At 39.0% G+C, this 18,196-nt stretch overlaps 1 protein-coding gene across 2 annotated transcripts; it reads left to right on the top strand.

The window, feature by feature from the left end:
• Positions 1-2,755: 2,755 nt before the first annotated feature.
• On the top strand, positions 2,756-17,744 carry CCDC126 (coiled-coil domain containing 126). Of its 2 annotated transcripts, none has more exons than XM_032701119.1 (4): positions 2,756-2,907; positions 14,344-14,476; positions 15,083-15,486; positions 16,146-17,744. In XM_032701119.1, the coding sequence occupies exons 3-4, from the start codon at positions 15,249-15,251 to the stop codon at positions 16,325-16,327; spliced, it is 420 nt and encodes a 139-aa protein (XP_032557010.1). In that variant the 5' UTR covers positions 2,756-2,907; positions 14,344-14,476; positions 15,083-15,248; the 3' UTR covers positions 16,328-17,744. The 2 variants fall into 2 exon arrangements, with proteins under 2 accessions (XP_032557010.1, XP_032557019.1); XM_032701128.1 differs by lacking the exon at positions 2,756-2,907 and adding an exon at positions 11,533-13,777.
• The last annotated feature ends 452 nt before the right edge of the window (positions 17,745-18,196 follow it).

The following is an 18,196-nucleotide window of genomic DNA, read 5'->3' as shown; positions in this document are numbered from 1 at the left end:
AATTCTTAATACATATTTAAAAAGGACAGAGCAATAGTTATGCAAATTAATGTCAGAAGAACAGTCTACAGAAAATGAATGGCATGAGAGGAATGAAATAATATTGCAACCTCAACCTATTTTTTTTTTTATTGTGAAAAATAACACAGAACACTGCAATATATCAAGTTTTCGCTTCTCCAGTCCTGGGCTTTTATCTGCCCCTTGAAATGATGCCCAGAATATTTTTACCCACAAATTTAGAGACCATACAAACACTGTTAAGTTTTGATTTTCATATGTCACTGAGGAGAAACACGGTGCTTGATAATTGTTTTGTCGTACAGTTTTTACCACACAGATAAGGGGGAAAAATATCCCGTGATATTGTGAGATGCATGTTTATGAAAGATGACCAGACACATGATGCCTTTAGGCAATAGGAATTAAGAATGTTATTAATAGTTGAGAGTTCCTGTCCACAGAGGGTATATTAATAGTGGAGACAGATTTCTTAATATAATTTTGTGACCTTCACAAGGAAATCTTCCTGCTATTACATTATTGACAGATTTCCCTTTCTCTCCCTGGTAAAATCTAAATACCATATAAATTATATTTGCAAAGACATTACATCTGTTCACTGCATGTCTGTGAAAATAGAGGATTAATCACTGAGCAAACAATATAGTAATAAATGGTGATAAATAGCTGCAGTATATTTGTAATGTGGAGTCCATTTCAAACCATCTGTTTTTGATTTTTTTCAAGAGGAAATCTTCATAAGAAAATACCCACAGAAACTGATGAAGTGATTCTGCTTTAGAAAATACTTCTAGCAACAATATTGTTGGTGCTGCGCGATATATAGTCAAACTGCTCACTCAAAACCTTACTTAGCAAATAATTCAGTTTTTATTGGTTTTGTTTGTCCTCATTTAACATTGTACAATTTAGAAAAATACTTTTGTCTGTGGGATGGATTGCATAATCAAATATATAATTCCTTTAATTCTGAATTCTCTGTGGTAATACAGCTTTCTATTCAGGTCCAAGATTGCCTATTTTCTCAAATTTAAATTAACTCTAAGGTGAACACCAATGTTTTCCAGACAAACAAGAAAAAAACCAATAACAACCAACTTTACCAAAACACGTTTCCCAAGATTCTGAAATAAGTGACTGTGAACTAGTTGATATAAGAAAAGTTTTATATGCAACTTATTCACCAGCTGACATACTACCTGCCAACAGTTTTGTCTGTTTACTCAGGTCTAGGCCACTGGCCACTCTGATGTATAAATATCCCTTCTTCTAGAACAGCAACAGATTTAAATGCTGATTTTTCCTGCATCTAACCTCTGAAGAATATAAAGGTTGGAAACCGAGGAGAAGCGAGGTAGCCCCTGATGCCCACTGGAAGGGAGGGAAAGGTGCAGCATGGCATAGTGCAGGTGTGGGGGTACTGGTGGGGAGGTAGAGCAGAGGTGAGATCAGCAAGCTGCTGGGACAACATGGGCTGTAACTGTGTTTATTTTACAAGGGATGCAATGTTGGAAACACAACTTTCACCTACATGCACCTGTAACATCTGACTTGTAACCAGTACCTTGGCTTGTCTGGGTAGGGACAGTCCTGAAGGGATTGAGTTGAGGTGAACAACAGATACTCCTGAATGCTATCAACTCTGCAGCTGTTTAATGTGACCTTATGTTCACCTTTGCTTAACTGATACCAGCTTCCTTTAAACACCCCCTTGCAGGAAGAGCCTGAGGTAACTCACCAGCGCAGTCAAGCACCCATAATGGATTTTATTTACACAATTATCGTAGTGGGAATTTATAGAGGACCCCAGCTGCAAACAGTCACAGAATCACAGAACAGTTAGGGTTGGAAGTGACCTCAGGAGATCTAGTCCAACCCCTTGCCAAGGCATGGTCAGCTGGAGCAGGTGACACAGGAATGCATCCAGGTTGGTTTAGAATGTCTCCAGAGAGGGAGACTCCATGACCTCTCTGTGTGGCCTGTTCCGGTGCTCTGCCACCCTAAAGGTAAAGAAGTTCTTCCTCATGTTGAGGTGAAACTTCTCATGTTTTAGTTTATGACCATTGCTCCTTGTCCTGTCACTGGGCACTGAAAAGAGTCTGGAAACATCCCCTTGGCATCCGCCTTCGAGGTATTTATATGCATTAATGAGACCGCCTCTCAGATTTCTCTTCCCTAGACTAAACAGGCTCAGCTCCTGCAGTCTCTCCTCGTAAGATAGATGCTGGTCCAGCCCGCGCCGATGCGAGTTACAATACCCGGAGCATGGACGACGGCAAATTCCCGGCACGATGCCGAGGGAGGGCGCCCGTTCCCGAGGCGGCTGCACAGCCCCCTCACGCCGCCAGGGGGCAGGAGCGGCCCCGCGGGGGGGGCGGGGCTTCGGGCGGCGCGGCGCGGGCGGAAGCGGCGCAAGCGGGCGCGCGGCGGGGGCGGAGGTAGCGCGGGGCGGCCGCAGGGGGCGCTGCACCGGGGGCTGTACCGGGACAGCAGCCGGGACAGCAGCCGGGACAGCAGCCGGGACAGCAGCCGGGACAGCAGCCGGGACAGCAGCCGGGACAGCAGCCGGGACAGCGGGGGAGCCGCGCCCGGGGCCGGGCAGGGGTCTGGCGGGGCGGCGGAGGAGGCCCGGCAGCCCGTGCGTGCACGGGGAAAGGGGGGTGGCTGCAGGCTCGGGCGGGAGCGGGATGGCGCAGGGCGGCTGCGGCTGCCGGGCGCGTCCGCACCGCGCCTGAGCGCCCGCGCCGTGCCGTGCCGCCCCTCCTCCGGGAGCTGCCCTGCTGTGGGACAGGTTTGTCCTCCTGGCTGCCTTCCCGCCGGGTGTCGGTCCCAGCGCCGGTGTTGCGGTGTCCTTGCGGGCCCCGCCGGCGGAGCTCTGGAGCGGTGAGTTGTGCGGTGATCCGGGCATCCCTCCTGCCGGAGAGCCGTGTCCCAGGGCTGTGATGCAGTGTCCTTGGATGGGAGGAAGTGGTGGAGGAAACAAGGGTTGCCTGGTTTCCTTCACCGTTTGCAGTGGTCTTCCCGTTCTAAACTATGACTGCAGTGACTCTGCAGGATCTCGTACCGTAAGGACACAACTTCTAAAGAGGCAAAGCTTGATTACAGTGATGTGATGGAACTTGCAGGGGGGAAGAATTACTTAATTCATGTTTAAGCAAAGGCAGTATCCTTAATAATGTCAGGTTAAGTGATCTTCGGGCACTAACATGTCTGCATACAAACAACGGGTAAATGTTTCACTGAAATTGGTCTCTTTGGTAATAGTGAATAAATAGGAAGAAGCAATATTGAAGGAAATTTGCAAGGTTTGAAACATTCAGTTTTAGGAGATTATAATATATGAAACTTCTTTACAGCAATAGTTGTGGGATGCTTCCTGCTTACAATATAATAAAATTGCTTTTCTGTGTAATATCTGATGGCGTTTTAACTGCACTTTAAATCTTCCCATTAAGTTTATTTTTGTAAATGTTTATAACGTACTATCATGTCTACCTTATTTCTGTACTTCTGTTCATCATTCATTATTAATAAACTTTCTTTTCAGTTCCCTAACCTAACATGGTAGCATCCTGTAAATTCTCTTTTATGTGTCTTGTCATCTAAAATATACTGACAGCTAGAGTGCAGTGTAATTTCTGTGTTTGTGTGCTACAAAACAAGAAGAGAGAATTTTTGTTCTGTGCTGTGACATGATGCGGAATTTCCTTAGAGCAGTTCAGATGGGGTTAACTAGATCTTTTTTGTTGCTGTTGTTTTGGGATTTTTTAGTTGTTATGTTGCCCCCTGAGTTGGCTCATTGGTGTGTGTGAGGGTGTTTTTTTCACTGTGAAAAGTGAACTTTGTAGGAACTGTGTCTTTTTTTAAAGAGTCTTCAGAATATGGACGTGCTGAACATCATAGTTAAGCATGCATGTGATTTGTTCCAATTGTAACGTAGAGTTTATTTTGGAGCAAAGGTAATGAATTGCTGTTTCACTCTCGTGAGAATACCAAAGAAAGGAGACAGTATGAAGATGATATTAGATTGTGAGTAGCATCTTGTTCTAGTGTCACAAGTGGAGCTATTGCAGTGTTATACCAAATATGGAAATTTATTGTTATCTTTGTTCCTGTTCTTGCTGGAGACGCCCGTGTGCATAAAGCCTAAATTATTCTGGCCTCTTTTTGTTACTTTATATGTTAAAGTATATAACTGTTTAATAATTCACTTCAGGTACTTGAGAGCCCCAGAGAATTAAACATTTATGCTGCAATTCCTTTGTTCTAGCAAATAAATCTTTTTCCTAAAGCTTTGACAATTGGAAATAAAGCTACTTCCTTTTTTTAAAAAAAAACAAACCCTTTTGTGTTCTCTACTTTTAGAGACTCTTTTTGGCTGTGATCTTCTTGAAGGAGGCATTAGTATTAGCTAATCCCACACTGTGGTTTAGCTGTGGGATTGGATGTCATTTAACTGCTAAAAGTGAGATATTTCCCCTGGAGTTCATGGTGACTTGTACCTTTTCCAAGAATAGTAAAAGGCACTTAGTTCTTGCATCTTGCCCAGACTGTAAGTAGGATAAATGCATGCTGTCATCTTAAATTGTCAACTGTGTAGTCAACATATCTGCAGACTTGTAAGTGTCAAATATAGCTGTTTTCCAGTAGCTGTCAAAAATCTGTGAGGCTCAGTCATTCCAATGAATGTGTTGTGTCCTCGTACAAGTTTACTGCTAAAATGTACTTTATATAGTATTTACTTGTTATTCGACCATGTCTTTCACCTGTAGTTGAAAACTTGTGCCATTAAATGGACAGGGTTTCCTCAACTGAGCATTATTAAGAGTCTCATATATTTTCTTTTGTGATTGTCAATTTTACAAAAAAAAATACGTATATTAGCGTTTGCTTATGTAGTTTAAAAGATTAATTTTGGATTGCTCCGAACTGAATCAGTACTTTGCCTGCATAAAACAGGTCCTAGACAAGAGGACTTAAAAGTTATTCCACTGAAATTGGTTTCTTCACTAATATTGAAGAAATAAGAGGCTACCAGTTAAATTTTTGGGTACCTTCTACTTAATTTTAAGAACAGTATATTTTGCAGTGCAGACCACTGTGGTGTTATGGTTAACTAATGTCTGTCATAACCCCTGTACTGTGCTAAGATGAACTGACAAGTCAATCTAGAAATAATAAAAGATGTAAAAGAAAAGGATTTATCTGTCTTTAATGTTTCCTCCAGTGTTAATTTTTCTGAAATCTTCAACTGGATCAGTCTCCTAGGAAGGAGCGTGAATCCAAAGCCTTGTCTGTTTTGCAGTTTTGCCATAGAAACACAATTTTGATAGACAAATTCATATACAGTTTGAATTCTACAGGTTTCTTGAAAGAAAACCAGGCAAGTTAAATTATTCTTCTCTCCTCAGTGGTAAAAGTCCTTTTTTGCTGCCATTCTACAGGAATTGTGTTTGTGTGGATGCTGCACTGTGTGTCCATGTATGAGCAGTGGCAGTCACTCCCCCATTGCAGCTGTCACTTTGTTAGTTGTCTCCCCCTTTCCCCTCCCCTTGTAGTTCTCTTTAATGACACCTGCCTTCCTTTTGGGTCTCTTTAGAATGCTCAGTGAAAATCACTCTCTTATCAGTAGCCTACATTCGTCATCCTGCAGGCTTGGCTCTCTGTAAAACTAGTTAAAATTAGCTAAACATTATCATCTCGGAAGGAAGTTTTGAAGTCCCAGGGGCTTTGGAAAGAGTGATACAAAGACAGCTGTGAAATTTCACAAGGGAGTAGAGGTACTAGTTAGGAATTTGCAGGGGAGAACTTGTCATAGCCTACTGTTCAACTGCAATTAAAAAATTGTGGTAATTTTACGGGAAATGAGAAGCCAAGAAGGTGCCTTATGCTCTATCATAACTGACTCTTAGGAGCGAGGGTCCTACTGTGACCTGAAAAGCAGCAATAAAGCATAATGAGAAAATAAAGTGTCCGGGGGGGAATGAAGCTGAGATATCTTTTTTTTTTTTTTTGTCCTCAAGAACCTGATACAGAGATATGGAAACGTTTTGAGGCCCAGATGGACCCAGTGGGAGGAAGGGTACTTCAACAAGTATAACATACTGTCTCTATTGATATCTGCTTGCTTTAATTTTCTTCACAAGCCTTGCCAAGTCATTTCCCCTCTCAAAATCTTGAATCTTGGCTGACTGCCCACAGGCAAGGAACAAAGAATTTCTGTTTTTAAATGGTTGGTTTATTTTAAAAGCATTTACTGACAGTAGTAGGCAAAATAAAGGGGGGAGGAGCTGAAAAAAAAAAGGATACTCTAAGATACCAAAAAGTACTTGAGCAGATTCCTTAGATGTAATGCAAAATAAAACCAATGCAAATACGACTACATGAATTCAAAATAGAAAAAAAGTCACCAATATTTCTAAAATACTGACATACAAAAGGTAATCTAGTGTTTGAGCTCTCAGATAATTTTATATCAGAGCCACTGTTAGCTTGTTGTGTGAGTTTTCAAGTCTCAAGCAATATGTTTTTGCTTTTAACTTGAAGTTCATCTACAAAACAAATTGTGTGCTGTTCTTAGAAGCCTGTAGGAGGTAAAACTGTTTCTGGTTTAAGATATGTCTGAGATTATCCCAGCAGCTCCTCAGTAGCGACACTGTGTCTGCTTGGTGTGAGCTGTGACTTTTGTTGGCTGTATTGAGAGACAGGGACTACCTGGAGCACACAAGGAGATTTTCTTCTTTCTTTGTTGCAGCACTGCAGAATAGGTATTCTTGGTAGTTACCCATTTTTGCTATTCCCTTAAACCTCCCATGTCCTATGATTTCATTTGGAACATCCATTAAAGGTATTCCCCAAAAGACAGGTAGCAATAAGGCAAAAGGATAAATTTTACTTTTTATCAGTTTTCCCTGGTAGTTGCAAGTCTATGGCATGCAGAAGCAGGGAATGAAGAAACACATGCTGTGGGAGAAGGTATAAAGATAGATGTTCTGGAAAAGACACGAAGACAGACTCCTTTGGCAGTGCACTCCAAAAGTGGTACAGAACTGCTAAAACCTGCAGCCCAGCAGCTGTCATAGTGATAGGACAGCCTTTTTTTTTGCCCAGAAATGTGCCTTCATACCTATTCTTAAGATGGCAGTGTGCTATGTAGTGCTGATCCTTCCTCTTGATCCTAGCAGGTACTACTATAAATTGTCTCTTCTATTAACTGATCTATGATGCAGTCTGGAAAGACCTTCAAGTTTCACCAGCACATAGGTGCAGCATTTTGCTGGGCTCTGTTGCGTCAGGCATTGCTGAGGTTTTGTCAGGAATGTATCCTCTTTTCATCTCTGCTTTGACACTTTTCTGTTGATGTGGTGACACATGCCCTACTAATTTACCAAAATCTACCCAGGCTCCATGCCATCTGGGGACTGGCCTGTCTGAAGCCCTTTCCAAAGTTCCAGCGAGTCCCTTTGAGGTATGATCTTTCCTACAACAGGGAAAGCAATACAAAGCCATTCTTCCAATTTTAAGTAGCATTCCATTACCTTCCATTACCTTCATCAATAACAGTATTATTGCAACACAATTTAGATAATAATTGGAGCCAGTTGTAACTGTAGGGATCTCCTTTACAAGGCCTTTGATGTTGAAATTAAAAAAAGAAAAGTATTGGTAACATTCATCTTCTGGGCCTGGACGTTTCCCTGGGGGGTAGCCCAGGACAGGCACAAACATTGCCAAAATCAGAAAGGAAATGGGTAAAGTGGCCTTTAAAAGGAGAACCCCTGTGCTATGGGACCGTCAGGTGATGCCGATTTCAGGGTCATTGTTAGGGCCACCTATGGAGCTTCTGTGGTAGTGGCTGAAGAAGGTAGAGCTAGCACTTCCCGTTTTTTACCTTTATTCTTTCTCCATGTTCCTAAACAAATCTTTGTTTTTGGAACAATCAGCGTTCCCCGTACTGGCCACCAATTAGAAACGTGTGTATAAGTTTGGCCTGACTCTCTTGCCGAGTCCAAGCTGTCTCTTCCCCCATCCCGCTCTCTCAAGCAATGAAAAAAAAATAAACCACAGAAAAACTGAAAGAAGTCCGAATGAAACGGAATTATATCAAAAATATATATTTACATATATATTTACAATTGTATATACAATTTGAGTATTGTACACACGATAGGGAGCTCGGGGGGGGGGGAAGGAAAAGGGAGGGGGAAACAGGGATTAAAAAACCCCAAATATCCTCCAAATATCCCGTTAATAGAGAGCTAGCGAATAAATACAAAAAACCTAATTAAATACTTCCCTGAACGAGACAGCGGAACTGTGCGAAGCACCAACCAACTCCCCAGGCCTCCCAGAGGGAACCGGAGTTAACGGCAGGTCTGAGCAGGCAGGCCCTGGCCTGTACAAGCAAAGACCGTCTGCGGAGAGACCTGTCGCCTTCAGCCTCTGGAAGAGAGAAGAGAGTGAGCTGTCTTATCTCTGCCTTATTTATACGTTGTGTTACACTAAAGGATGATATGGAATACTTCCTTAGATTTCTGACCCCAGTTGCTAAGGAAGGCCTAAAAAAATCCAAAAGCCAACCCACTACACCAAGTTTTACAGCAACAAATAATAGGAGTACTTAACATGCTGAGTGAGAGTTGATTTTGTCAAAAGACAGCTCAAACATGTTTTACTTGTCTGGGGACAGGCATTGCTATTAATTGTTGGTTCTGAGCATAATATCTTGCTCTTTTGTGGTGCTATGCAGCTGAGTGAACCGCAGTGATTAATGAACCTGGGCAGTGTTGGTCTGCAAAAGTCACCAGTACAGATGTGCCAGTACAGGACAGTGGTTTTATTGGCATTCTCTCTAGAACTAACGTGCCCTAAAAAATATGAGGAATGTGATTTTTTCCTTGTGCACCAGTTTTATATATGAATGATGTGGGTACAATGATTTATTAAATGGAGTTTGTGATATGTGTGGGAACAGGGAACTGAAGTTTCTGTGTATTGCCAGGTATCAGGGTCCTGTTTTACAATAAACACTTAAGCTCTTTGAGAACCTGTTTGTCAGCTGCACGTCATGCAGATTTTTCTTCTACTTGCAAACCAACAGGAGTCTAACACTGCAAATCACCAGAATGCAAACATCATTTTTGGCATTCCAAAAAGTCTCAACACATAATCTCCTGGGTTTCTAGGTGCTTATTTCCTTGTCCCAGTCTTCTGTGATTAATTGGTCAGTAAATACATTCTATACTTTTTTTGTGTGTGTCAGTCTTCTTTAGACTTCCCATTTTCCTTACTGCACAGGAACTCTGCTGTTAGTTTTCCAAATAACATGGAACCAGCCTGTCTGCTCTCAGAATGGTCAGCGCGATCGTTGCCTGTCAGCTGAGTGATGCTTAAAGTTTTCTATTGGAAAATCAGGCAAAAAATATTTTGGAGATCACAGAGGTAGATGGGCCAGGGCGAGCACACTCTCAATACATGCAAAAAAAGAAAAATAGTAGAACAGAGTTTGATAGAACTGTGGAATTTTTTTTCTGGTGTTCTGTAATGCCCTGTGATTTTTGTATTCCTGAAATGTTCATTGGCAAATCATCCTGCCTATTTACAGCACAGCATATTGTTTACTGATACAGTACTCTCTCTGTACCCAGGGATGTTTGTTACCATGAATTTAATAGTAATTTCTTGCATAGATGTAATTTCAGTATGTTCATTTTGAATCATTAGTAATTTCATAAACTTTTTGTGTTCACATTGAGGTTGTAATAAATTCTAATTTTGTACTGTACAATTATTTTATAGTAATTATTAATGTCAGCTTTTATTTGTGCTGTCCTAATTTCTGTCTGCTGCTTGTTCTATTACAAGATTTTTTTCCCCTTCCTCTGTAGTTGGATGCACTCTCCTATGACTGTATCTGACTTTTTTTTTTTAAATCTCTATCTTGTTAAATCACGTCTTGTGTTTATACAGTTAATAATAATAACTGTTTGCAAAGCCAGACCTGCTCTTGAATTCACAGCGTCACATTGATGATAATTTGGCAGTGAGGAACTGATAAGTACTTAGTAATACACTGAGTAAAATTCCCATTTTTCAAGCCTACTTTCTTAGTATATTAGTTCATTACAGACCTGTCTAGGTCTCTAGAGTATCACGGAGGAACTATTGCCTCAGTAGTTGGCATTCTATCTTTAAAAATATGTAACCAAAAGGTGACTTTTTTGGACTGTATGCTGACAATAATACTTTCACTGCATTTTTCTTGGCTTTGTCCTTAAAAGTATTTTTGATCTTTGAATGAAATGGGATTTTCAGGCTTCAGTTTTCTGTATTCTTTACATCTTGTTGACTCTGTTCTGTAATTTTTTTTTGCTAAAGCTGCTTATTCATAACAATCAAAAATATTTGATGGACCAGCTGCTTTCTTTTTCTCTTACACATAATTATCTTCATCTATCCTGTACATTTTTCAAAACTAGAAAGTACATCCATCTCTGCAGGACAGGTTGAAATTTGCCCTGCTGAGTGGTTTAGGAAGGCTGGAGTCTCTCAGACAGAATAGAAAAATGATGACTAAAAAAAGACCAAACTAGCAGAACTGAGAGTGCTGTAAGGTGCATTGTAAGCTTTTAAGGATTTGGGTATGCCTTGTTTTCCTGATAACCTGTTTCAGAGGACTTATGAGGCATTCCTTTGCCTTACAGTCTGCTTCATTTCTGTGTTGTGCATTAATATAATCTCTGGGTCTTTCTGGAAATAAGTAAAGCAGAATCTGAGGAAGACTTTGCAACAAAATTCAAGAAGGATGTTTTGTAAGTATGGGCTGGTTTCCATGGAGAAGAGTCAGTATTCAAACTGAAGTCTGATGCTACTGCTTATTACAGTAGCATCTAGTAGATACTAGAATGTTGCTTTATTATGGAACATATAATGGAGTTTCTGTTGCTTTTTCTTTTGCCTTTGTTCCTTTTGTTTCATGCACTCAGTAATATAACTTATATATGACCGATGTTGAAATATATAGGATAGAGTAGTTTTATTTTGAAGGGGGTGAGTGCCTTCCTTCATTGCTTTTGTTGCCAGATGTATGTCAGTGTTGTGATACCACTGCACAAAGTTGAATTCACATTGGTAGGTTTTGGCAAGACATTCTCAGACAACCAGCAGTGGCAACGGTGAAGAAAACCAAACTCTTTATATGTCTGTGAAGGGCAAACTTAGTATCCTCATTCAGAAATTGGTTGTAGCTCCAGGTTCTAATGTTGCATCTGGCCTGGGCTTGTAGTTTTCAGAATAATTTAGATATGCATGCTGATTTTAAAGAACTTTTGAAAATTGCCACTTGAATCAACCACTTCAGGCTGCTTATTGAAAGGATTATCTGGAAGATATTTTCTTCTTCATGGATTTTTGGATTGCCATTTTCCCTGCACAGCCAGGTCAGGGGTTTTGTTTGATTTGGGTTTATTTGGTTGAATTTTTTGTTTTGTTTTGGGTTTGTTAGTTTGGAGTCTTGTTTCTTTTCTTTCCCTCCTTAGATTTTCAAATTTTGTCCTGGTTGTACTCCTTCGTCTTCATAGTTGTCTTCCTTTTGTCTCAGTCTCCGTGATTAGAGATGGTAGGAATTCCAACAAGGCATAGCTCTGAGGCACCCTTTTTTGCTGTTGCTTGCTGCTGTGCTATGACAGCCTTTGCCAGAAAAGCCCCTCAGCTGTGGTTGGGAGAGTGGTGAGTCTGCATTCCTATCTGGGATTAGTCAGTGTGAAGAAGGAAGTCTCGGCTTCCCTTTTCTCCTGTTCAGGGAGTGGTGGGTAAGAAGGATTTGAGAGAATGAGGGAGAAGAAAGATGACAAGAGGCAACGTTTCTTCTTACATGTGTGCTGTTATCTCAGAGGATACTACCTCTGAATTACTGAAAACAGAGGTCCATTCTGAGACAGGGTTTGTTTAAAGTGTAATGTTCATGTAGAGAAGTGCTGACCCTTCAGGGCAACAAGAGGTAAAAGAATATTCCAATTCATTTGTCTTACTTATTGTGGTCTTTTCTTCCTACTATGTACACCTGCTGCTCCAATACTCTTTTTTTTCCTACTTTGAAATCATGTGGGTATAAGCTTACTTTTATTTTTTTGTTACTCCGTACTGTGTAATCTTGTAAGGGTTGTACATGGAGTGTGTTGGGGGTCACTAGATGTGCATGCTTCAGGGGGAAAGAGAAGACCAGATCTCACAGAACTTTGAAATTACAGTGGAATTCATTATGGGCAATGGCCTTTAAAAATGCTTAGGAAAAGTACAGATAGTTGCCTTCCTTTTGGTACACCCTGCTCCCATTTTCTTTGCCCAGGGTCAGTATTTGGGTATTATGCCATTTTCCCAGCAGGTTGAGTCCTTGATTTCCGTTGATTTCAGTAGTTATTGTGTGCATTGTGAATCAGATACACAAGGCAAAGGCCCAGTCTGCAATTGCTGCTGCTCCTTGGCAGGAGTTTATTCAATCTGTTCCTCTTGGCTAGACCTCTTATCCTGGCTTTGTGGTCTTATTTACATTGTGATGGCAGAGTTATTTCCACTCCAAAGTGCTGTAGTGATATTGTCTAAATGATTCAGGACAAGATATAGCTAGGGATCTGTGGAGACCTGAACCTAATTTAAATTCTGCAAGAACTATCTGTTATTTTCAGTCATTATTATTATTATTATTATTATTAATAATAATAATAATAATAGAAGATGTAGGCTTTTTGGAATGAGGGTTGAAACTTGTGTTCTTTTCTTGAGAAATACTGTTTGGTCTTCTGAGCCATCATGTGAATGCCTTACTCCTGGTCCTCATATGTAAATATTTTCCATCATACTTGATACAGTTCATGGATTATGTAGATGCATAATGATGTGGGTGCAGTTTATGCTTTAAAGTCTGAGTGCAGAGCCATGGATTTGGCAAAGAGCTAGGGAAAAGTGCGTATTTAGGGAGGATCTGTTTCAGGAAATCTTAAACCACACAATTCCAAATATTCATGCTGTAGAATGTAAGTTTTTATTGTTTGCTCTCTTATTTTTTTGTACTTAAGATAAATTTGTCTCTTAAACCAGTTTTTTAGGGAATAAGCACGTTCCTTGAACAAAGTACATCCCACTGAATTTCCAGTGGGAATTCATATTATTGTTTGTTGGCTGTCTGTCCATGTGCATGGTCGTATCCCACAGTGGAGGTGAAGTAAGCTGTTCCTCATTCAGTGATTTGTGATTGCCACTCGCATTAGTGCACCCAAAAGTAAAAGTAAGGCTTTATATACTGACATTTACTATAGGGCATTTTACACACAGGAACTTGTTACTTTACAGCAGTTTTGGTGTCCAAGTCCTAATGTTGCCCCTGCCTTGGGTTAATCATTTTCAGAATGCTGACTTTAGAGCGCTTCAAAAATTTGCCACTTGAATCAGGCACGTGTGCCTACTGGTTGAGAGGATTATCTGAATAGGGAATGTGAAGGGTAAGCGACAAGCCCTGCTGGCAGTGGCACTTGTGTTTGCAGCAGACTGTGGTATGTTGGCATAAGGGTGCTTGAACGAGTCAGTGGAGGCAATGAAAAAATGCTGTGGAGGCGGAGTTGTTTAGAGGAGAGCTCAGCAGCATGAGAAATTCGGTCTCAATATTCTGATAAAAACAGAGACCTACGTACCACTGAAGAAAGTCTGGTGAGGAACTCTATTAAATGTGTAACTTCAGTCTAAAAAGTGCTCATGTCAGGTAATGTATGGGGAAGAACAGGGAGTTACAGGGGAAAACAACTATTATGTAAGATGAGTGACTTTATCCAGACTGTGTTGAATGGCAGAAGTCATTCAAGAAAGTATTAAATAATTGGAGTAGTTTCAGAGATGGGTATAAAATGAGAAATACAAGGTATGTGCATGTAAAGAGGCTGAAAAGGTGGGATGAGTTTGAGGGGTAAAAATTAAGAAGAGAATGACACATGTAAATACATGTGTGTGTACATATATGATGAATCTGGACCATCTACTGTCACTGTCTTATAACAGAAGAAGAGGGAAATATTAAGTGAGATTCTTACCAAGTTTTCTTTTAAAACTGTGTCGAAGTCAGTTACTGGACATTTAAATTTATGCATTTAAAGTAAAATGCAAATGAATTCTCTATTCTTCCCTAACAGTTGCTTCAAGTTAGGTTTAAAAATATATTTCTGTTTTAAACACATGTTGCTTGAAGCCCTCAACTTCAACCACTCCAAAAGAAAATGAAGGTCTCTTCACTTTGTTTTGTTTAAATCTTTTTTTTTTTCTTCCCTGTTACAGAGCTCCCTGAAGATGTGTGGCTCATACTGCTTCAAACTGTCTGGACATTTGTTGTTTAACTGCTGAAGCTTTCCTACCACTTGTTTCTTTCTTGAAGCCTTAATCTGTTGAGGGATCAGAATTGGCTGCTATGGTAAGGCATTTTTTCAAGTTGTAGTAAAATGCTAAATGTGGGTGCAATATGCCAGTTTATTTTGGTTTTATTTCTTTATTCAGTAGCAAGACACCAAAACAAACCATGGTGTACAAAATCAGAAGAGGTGACTTTGAATTAACTAACCAGCCAAGAAATTTTACGCTGCGTGTTGTCTCTTTATACTTGCCCTGTGCTTCTAAGTGAAGAGTAAGAATCATGTGAATCATTTTACAAGATCTTTTTCTTGTCTGTAGATGTATGTGTATAACTCATAAATGTTTTACAAGTCTCTTCTAGATACTGCATTTTGTATGAAATGTATTTTGGTTTAATGGCAGTTTAAATTACAGTATTTAAAATACTTAAGTGATTTGTAGAAGCATAGAAGTTTTGATTTTTGGAGACTAAAAATTGGTAAAATGGGAACAGGAAACCCTGTGAATAACAGGTGAGACAGAAAGATGACTGAACCTCTAAGCAGATAAAAATCAATAATTGTTTGCTAGATGATGATATAGTACTGTATTTAGGAACTGATACTTGTCCTTGATCTCAACAACTGTAGCAGTTTTGAATAACCAGGTGATACTTTACAAATTTCAGGAATCAAGACCAACTAAAACATGAGGAGATGTATTCAAGATGATCCAACCAGAAGATTTTTCATTTCATAGAAATCTTATTTTTGTTTAATATGTAATATAATTTCACAAAGCCAAATTCAGTTACTTTTCTTGAAATTAAGACACGCCTGAGGCCTTCATCAGAAATGTTTCTAACATTTTCAAGAAAAAATATGTCCCAGAAACTGAGTATGTTTTTACTAATTTTTGGAATCATCTGGGGTTTGATGTTGCTACGCTACACTTTTCAGTATCCAAGACGCCAAAGCAGTGCTGAGTTGCGTGGACAGATATTAGATCTCAGCAGAAGATATGTCAAAGCACTGGCAGAAGAAAATAAAAATTTAATGAATGGTGGCGGTGGAGCATCTATGGCAGGATATGGTAAGAGGAAAAAGCTATACTAGTAATCTGAATATCTTCTTTTTTAAATGAAAGCTGTAAAGTTACATTTTTTCTCTTTCAAAGTATTACGTACTGCTCTTAAAGAGAAAAAAACTCCTTGTTTTTCAATCAGCAAAGGTATAAATATAGAGATTTTTTCCCCCCTACTTTATAGCTTATATAATAAGCGATAAGATACTATGTCATAGCAGTTTTTCTGTGGACTAGATTTGTTATTTAGGGGAAAACTATTAATTACCTTTTTATGTTGGAAAGTATTTAAATATATTCTGTTGCTGTCCAAGGCTAAAAGGTGTTATAGGTGTGTATTCTAGTAGTGTTGTCTGGATGAAATTTGAAATACTGCCTTTGAATAGTCATTTCTAGTGCTCCAACTAGTGATTTTGTTCTTACACTCAAATATTTAATTGGCTGCCTTCACAGTTCCCTATTATGGTGGTATCTTCCATCCGTAAAATAACAAAGAAATGGTATCAAAGAAAAATCAAGCAGCTATACTTGTATATCAGTCTGCATTCCTTTCCAAAGTGTACAGTAGGGAGGATAGCAAGTCTTAAGATGTAAATATGTTGAAATAGCCATTCTTTTCCACACATAGTAAATAATAGTCTCTAATTTGTTTTTTCCATTATCTTCAGCTGATCTTAAGAGAACAATTGCTGTTCTTCTGGATGACATCTTACAACGCCTGGTGAAACTGGAAAACAAGGTTGATTACATTGTTGTGAATGGCTCAGCAACAAATACCACTAATGGAACTAGCCATCAGGCACCAGTAACTTCAAATAAACGTGTAAAACCAGCCAGCAACATTAGATAGCAAACAGGGCTGCTTTGTGTTGCTACATCTGTGATGGGTAATATTTAAGATCAGCTTTTTATCTCTGGCTAAGGCAAAGCAGTAGTTGACTCTAAAAGAAGCATAAACTATTCTATTATACTATGTGCTGGATCTGTGTAGGCCTAACATATGTGCTTAGGTTCTCAAAGCATTATTTCATTGCCTTTGAGCAGTACATCTGAAGTGATCTTTGTTGTCTTTAAAGATATTTTGATATCATGATTTGATGTAGTATGCCATTGGATAATGAAACTTTGTGGAAAGCAGTGGGGAACTTATAGGTAGGTTTATAAATATATTTATTTAAGTATGAATATAACATATTTTTTGGATAGGTGAGAAGCACTGTAGCTTATTAATTTTTTGTGATCTACATTTAAGCCAAGGTAACTGAGGAAAATGCGTTGTTAAGCAGATGTTAGAAAATGTGTATACTTAAAATATTTTGTTACTTAGCTACTAAACAATATTAAATTGAGGACAACATTGGTGGTAATATTTTAAAATTGTGACCCAAAGAATGTCTTTATTTGCACTATCTGTCAGAATAGTTAAAGAGAATTTACTGTATATTTAAGAAAATTAATTATAATAGGAAAATATTCTAGGTAGTAACACTGTCCAGGTTTATCTTTGTGCCAGAGTTAAGGCAGTTAGATTATCAAAAGCAAATCATAATCTGTGATATCTTAGATGATTGTTTCTTACAAAGATATTTAAGTGTATGTATTTTGTAATTGCAGATGAAATTATTTAAGTGACGGAAATAAGTTTTGGATATGCAAATACGGTTTATTTTTATTCATTGCTGTTTGTTTTAACAATTTAATACCTTGCAATTTGTGATGAGTATAGCATATGATCTCCATGAATTGCTTTCTTGATCAGAAGGAAAATCAGTGAAGGGAAACAAGGCATCTCTGCATTTAACAGAGTTATATATACTAAGGGTGTCTAGTCATGGAGTATTTGAGAGGTAAGGTAATATTTGCCTTATGTCTAAGTTAGTCTTACAGCAAAGTGAAATGCATTCAGCATGGATGCACTGTATTTCAAAATGTTCCTGAAGTCATATTTAAGTGCCACTGAACCTGTTTTTTAAATCATAGTGAATGTTTGGTGGGGACAGAGGATACGTTCAGGGACTTTTGCCAAAAGTGTCCTATGAGTGGGGTTTTGTGGGTGGGTAAAACCAGAGGTGCTGGATGATACACCATCCAGAGTTATGTGTTTTTTCTTTTCTTCTGTTTCCCTGCTGATATTCTTGATGGTTATAAAAGAAAATACACTTGCAACCGTCATTAGTATCCAGAGGATTTTTTTTGGTCACACTGTGTGTAAACATGTACTCACTTCAATGCAGAAAGAGAAATAAATTTTTAATTGTACTTGTAAATGTTCCTGTTGTTCTTTTTTTTATTATTATTATTAAACAGTCTTGTCATTTTTGCTACATGTGCTCTATCTGTTTCTGAATTGGAAAGTTGTGTGTCTCTAAGGTTTAGTAGTAGTCTGTCTGGTATTCTTCCTGCTCAGTCACTGGGTTCTTCTGCTCTTTAAATTCTAATGCCCTGAAACTTTCCTCAGGTTAGAGCTGCAAGAAGAAAGAATTGAAAATAAAATAACTAGTTTCCATCTTTAATAGTGAAGACTTTGCTCTTTAACCTAGGACTAAAGAAGATAAGTGCATAACTTCTTTTGAATCTGCAATTCTCTATTGACAATGTGAAGATACATTTTTATATGTCTGTCTATCTATCTATCTATCTATCTATCTATCTATCTATCTATCTATGATTTTATTTCCCAGATTCTTGACTACTACCAACCAGAACCTTTTTCTTGTGT

Source organism: Chiroxiphia lanceolata, chromosome 1 (assembly GCF_009829145.1).
Source record: "Chiroxiphia lanceolata isolate bChiLan1 chromosome 1, bChiLan1.pri, whole genome shotgun sequence".
NCBI lineage: Eukaryota > Metazoa > Chordata > Aves > Passeriformes > Pipridae > Chiroxiphia > Chiroxiphia lanceolata.
This window is presented reverse-complemented; position numbering and strand designations above follow the sequence as displayed.

What these genes read in the sequence shown, in the direction of transcription:
- CCDC126 (XM_032701119.1), top strand. Translation starts at nt 15,249, where the DNA reads ATGTTTCTAACATTTTCAAGAAAAAATATGTCCCAGAAACTGAGTATG. An exon ending in AGCATCTATGGCAGGATATG is followed by an intron (nt 15,487 to 16,145) that starts GTAAGAGGAAAA and finishes CATTATCTTCAG; the next exon opens with CTGATCTTAAGAGAACAATT.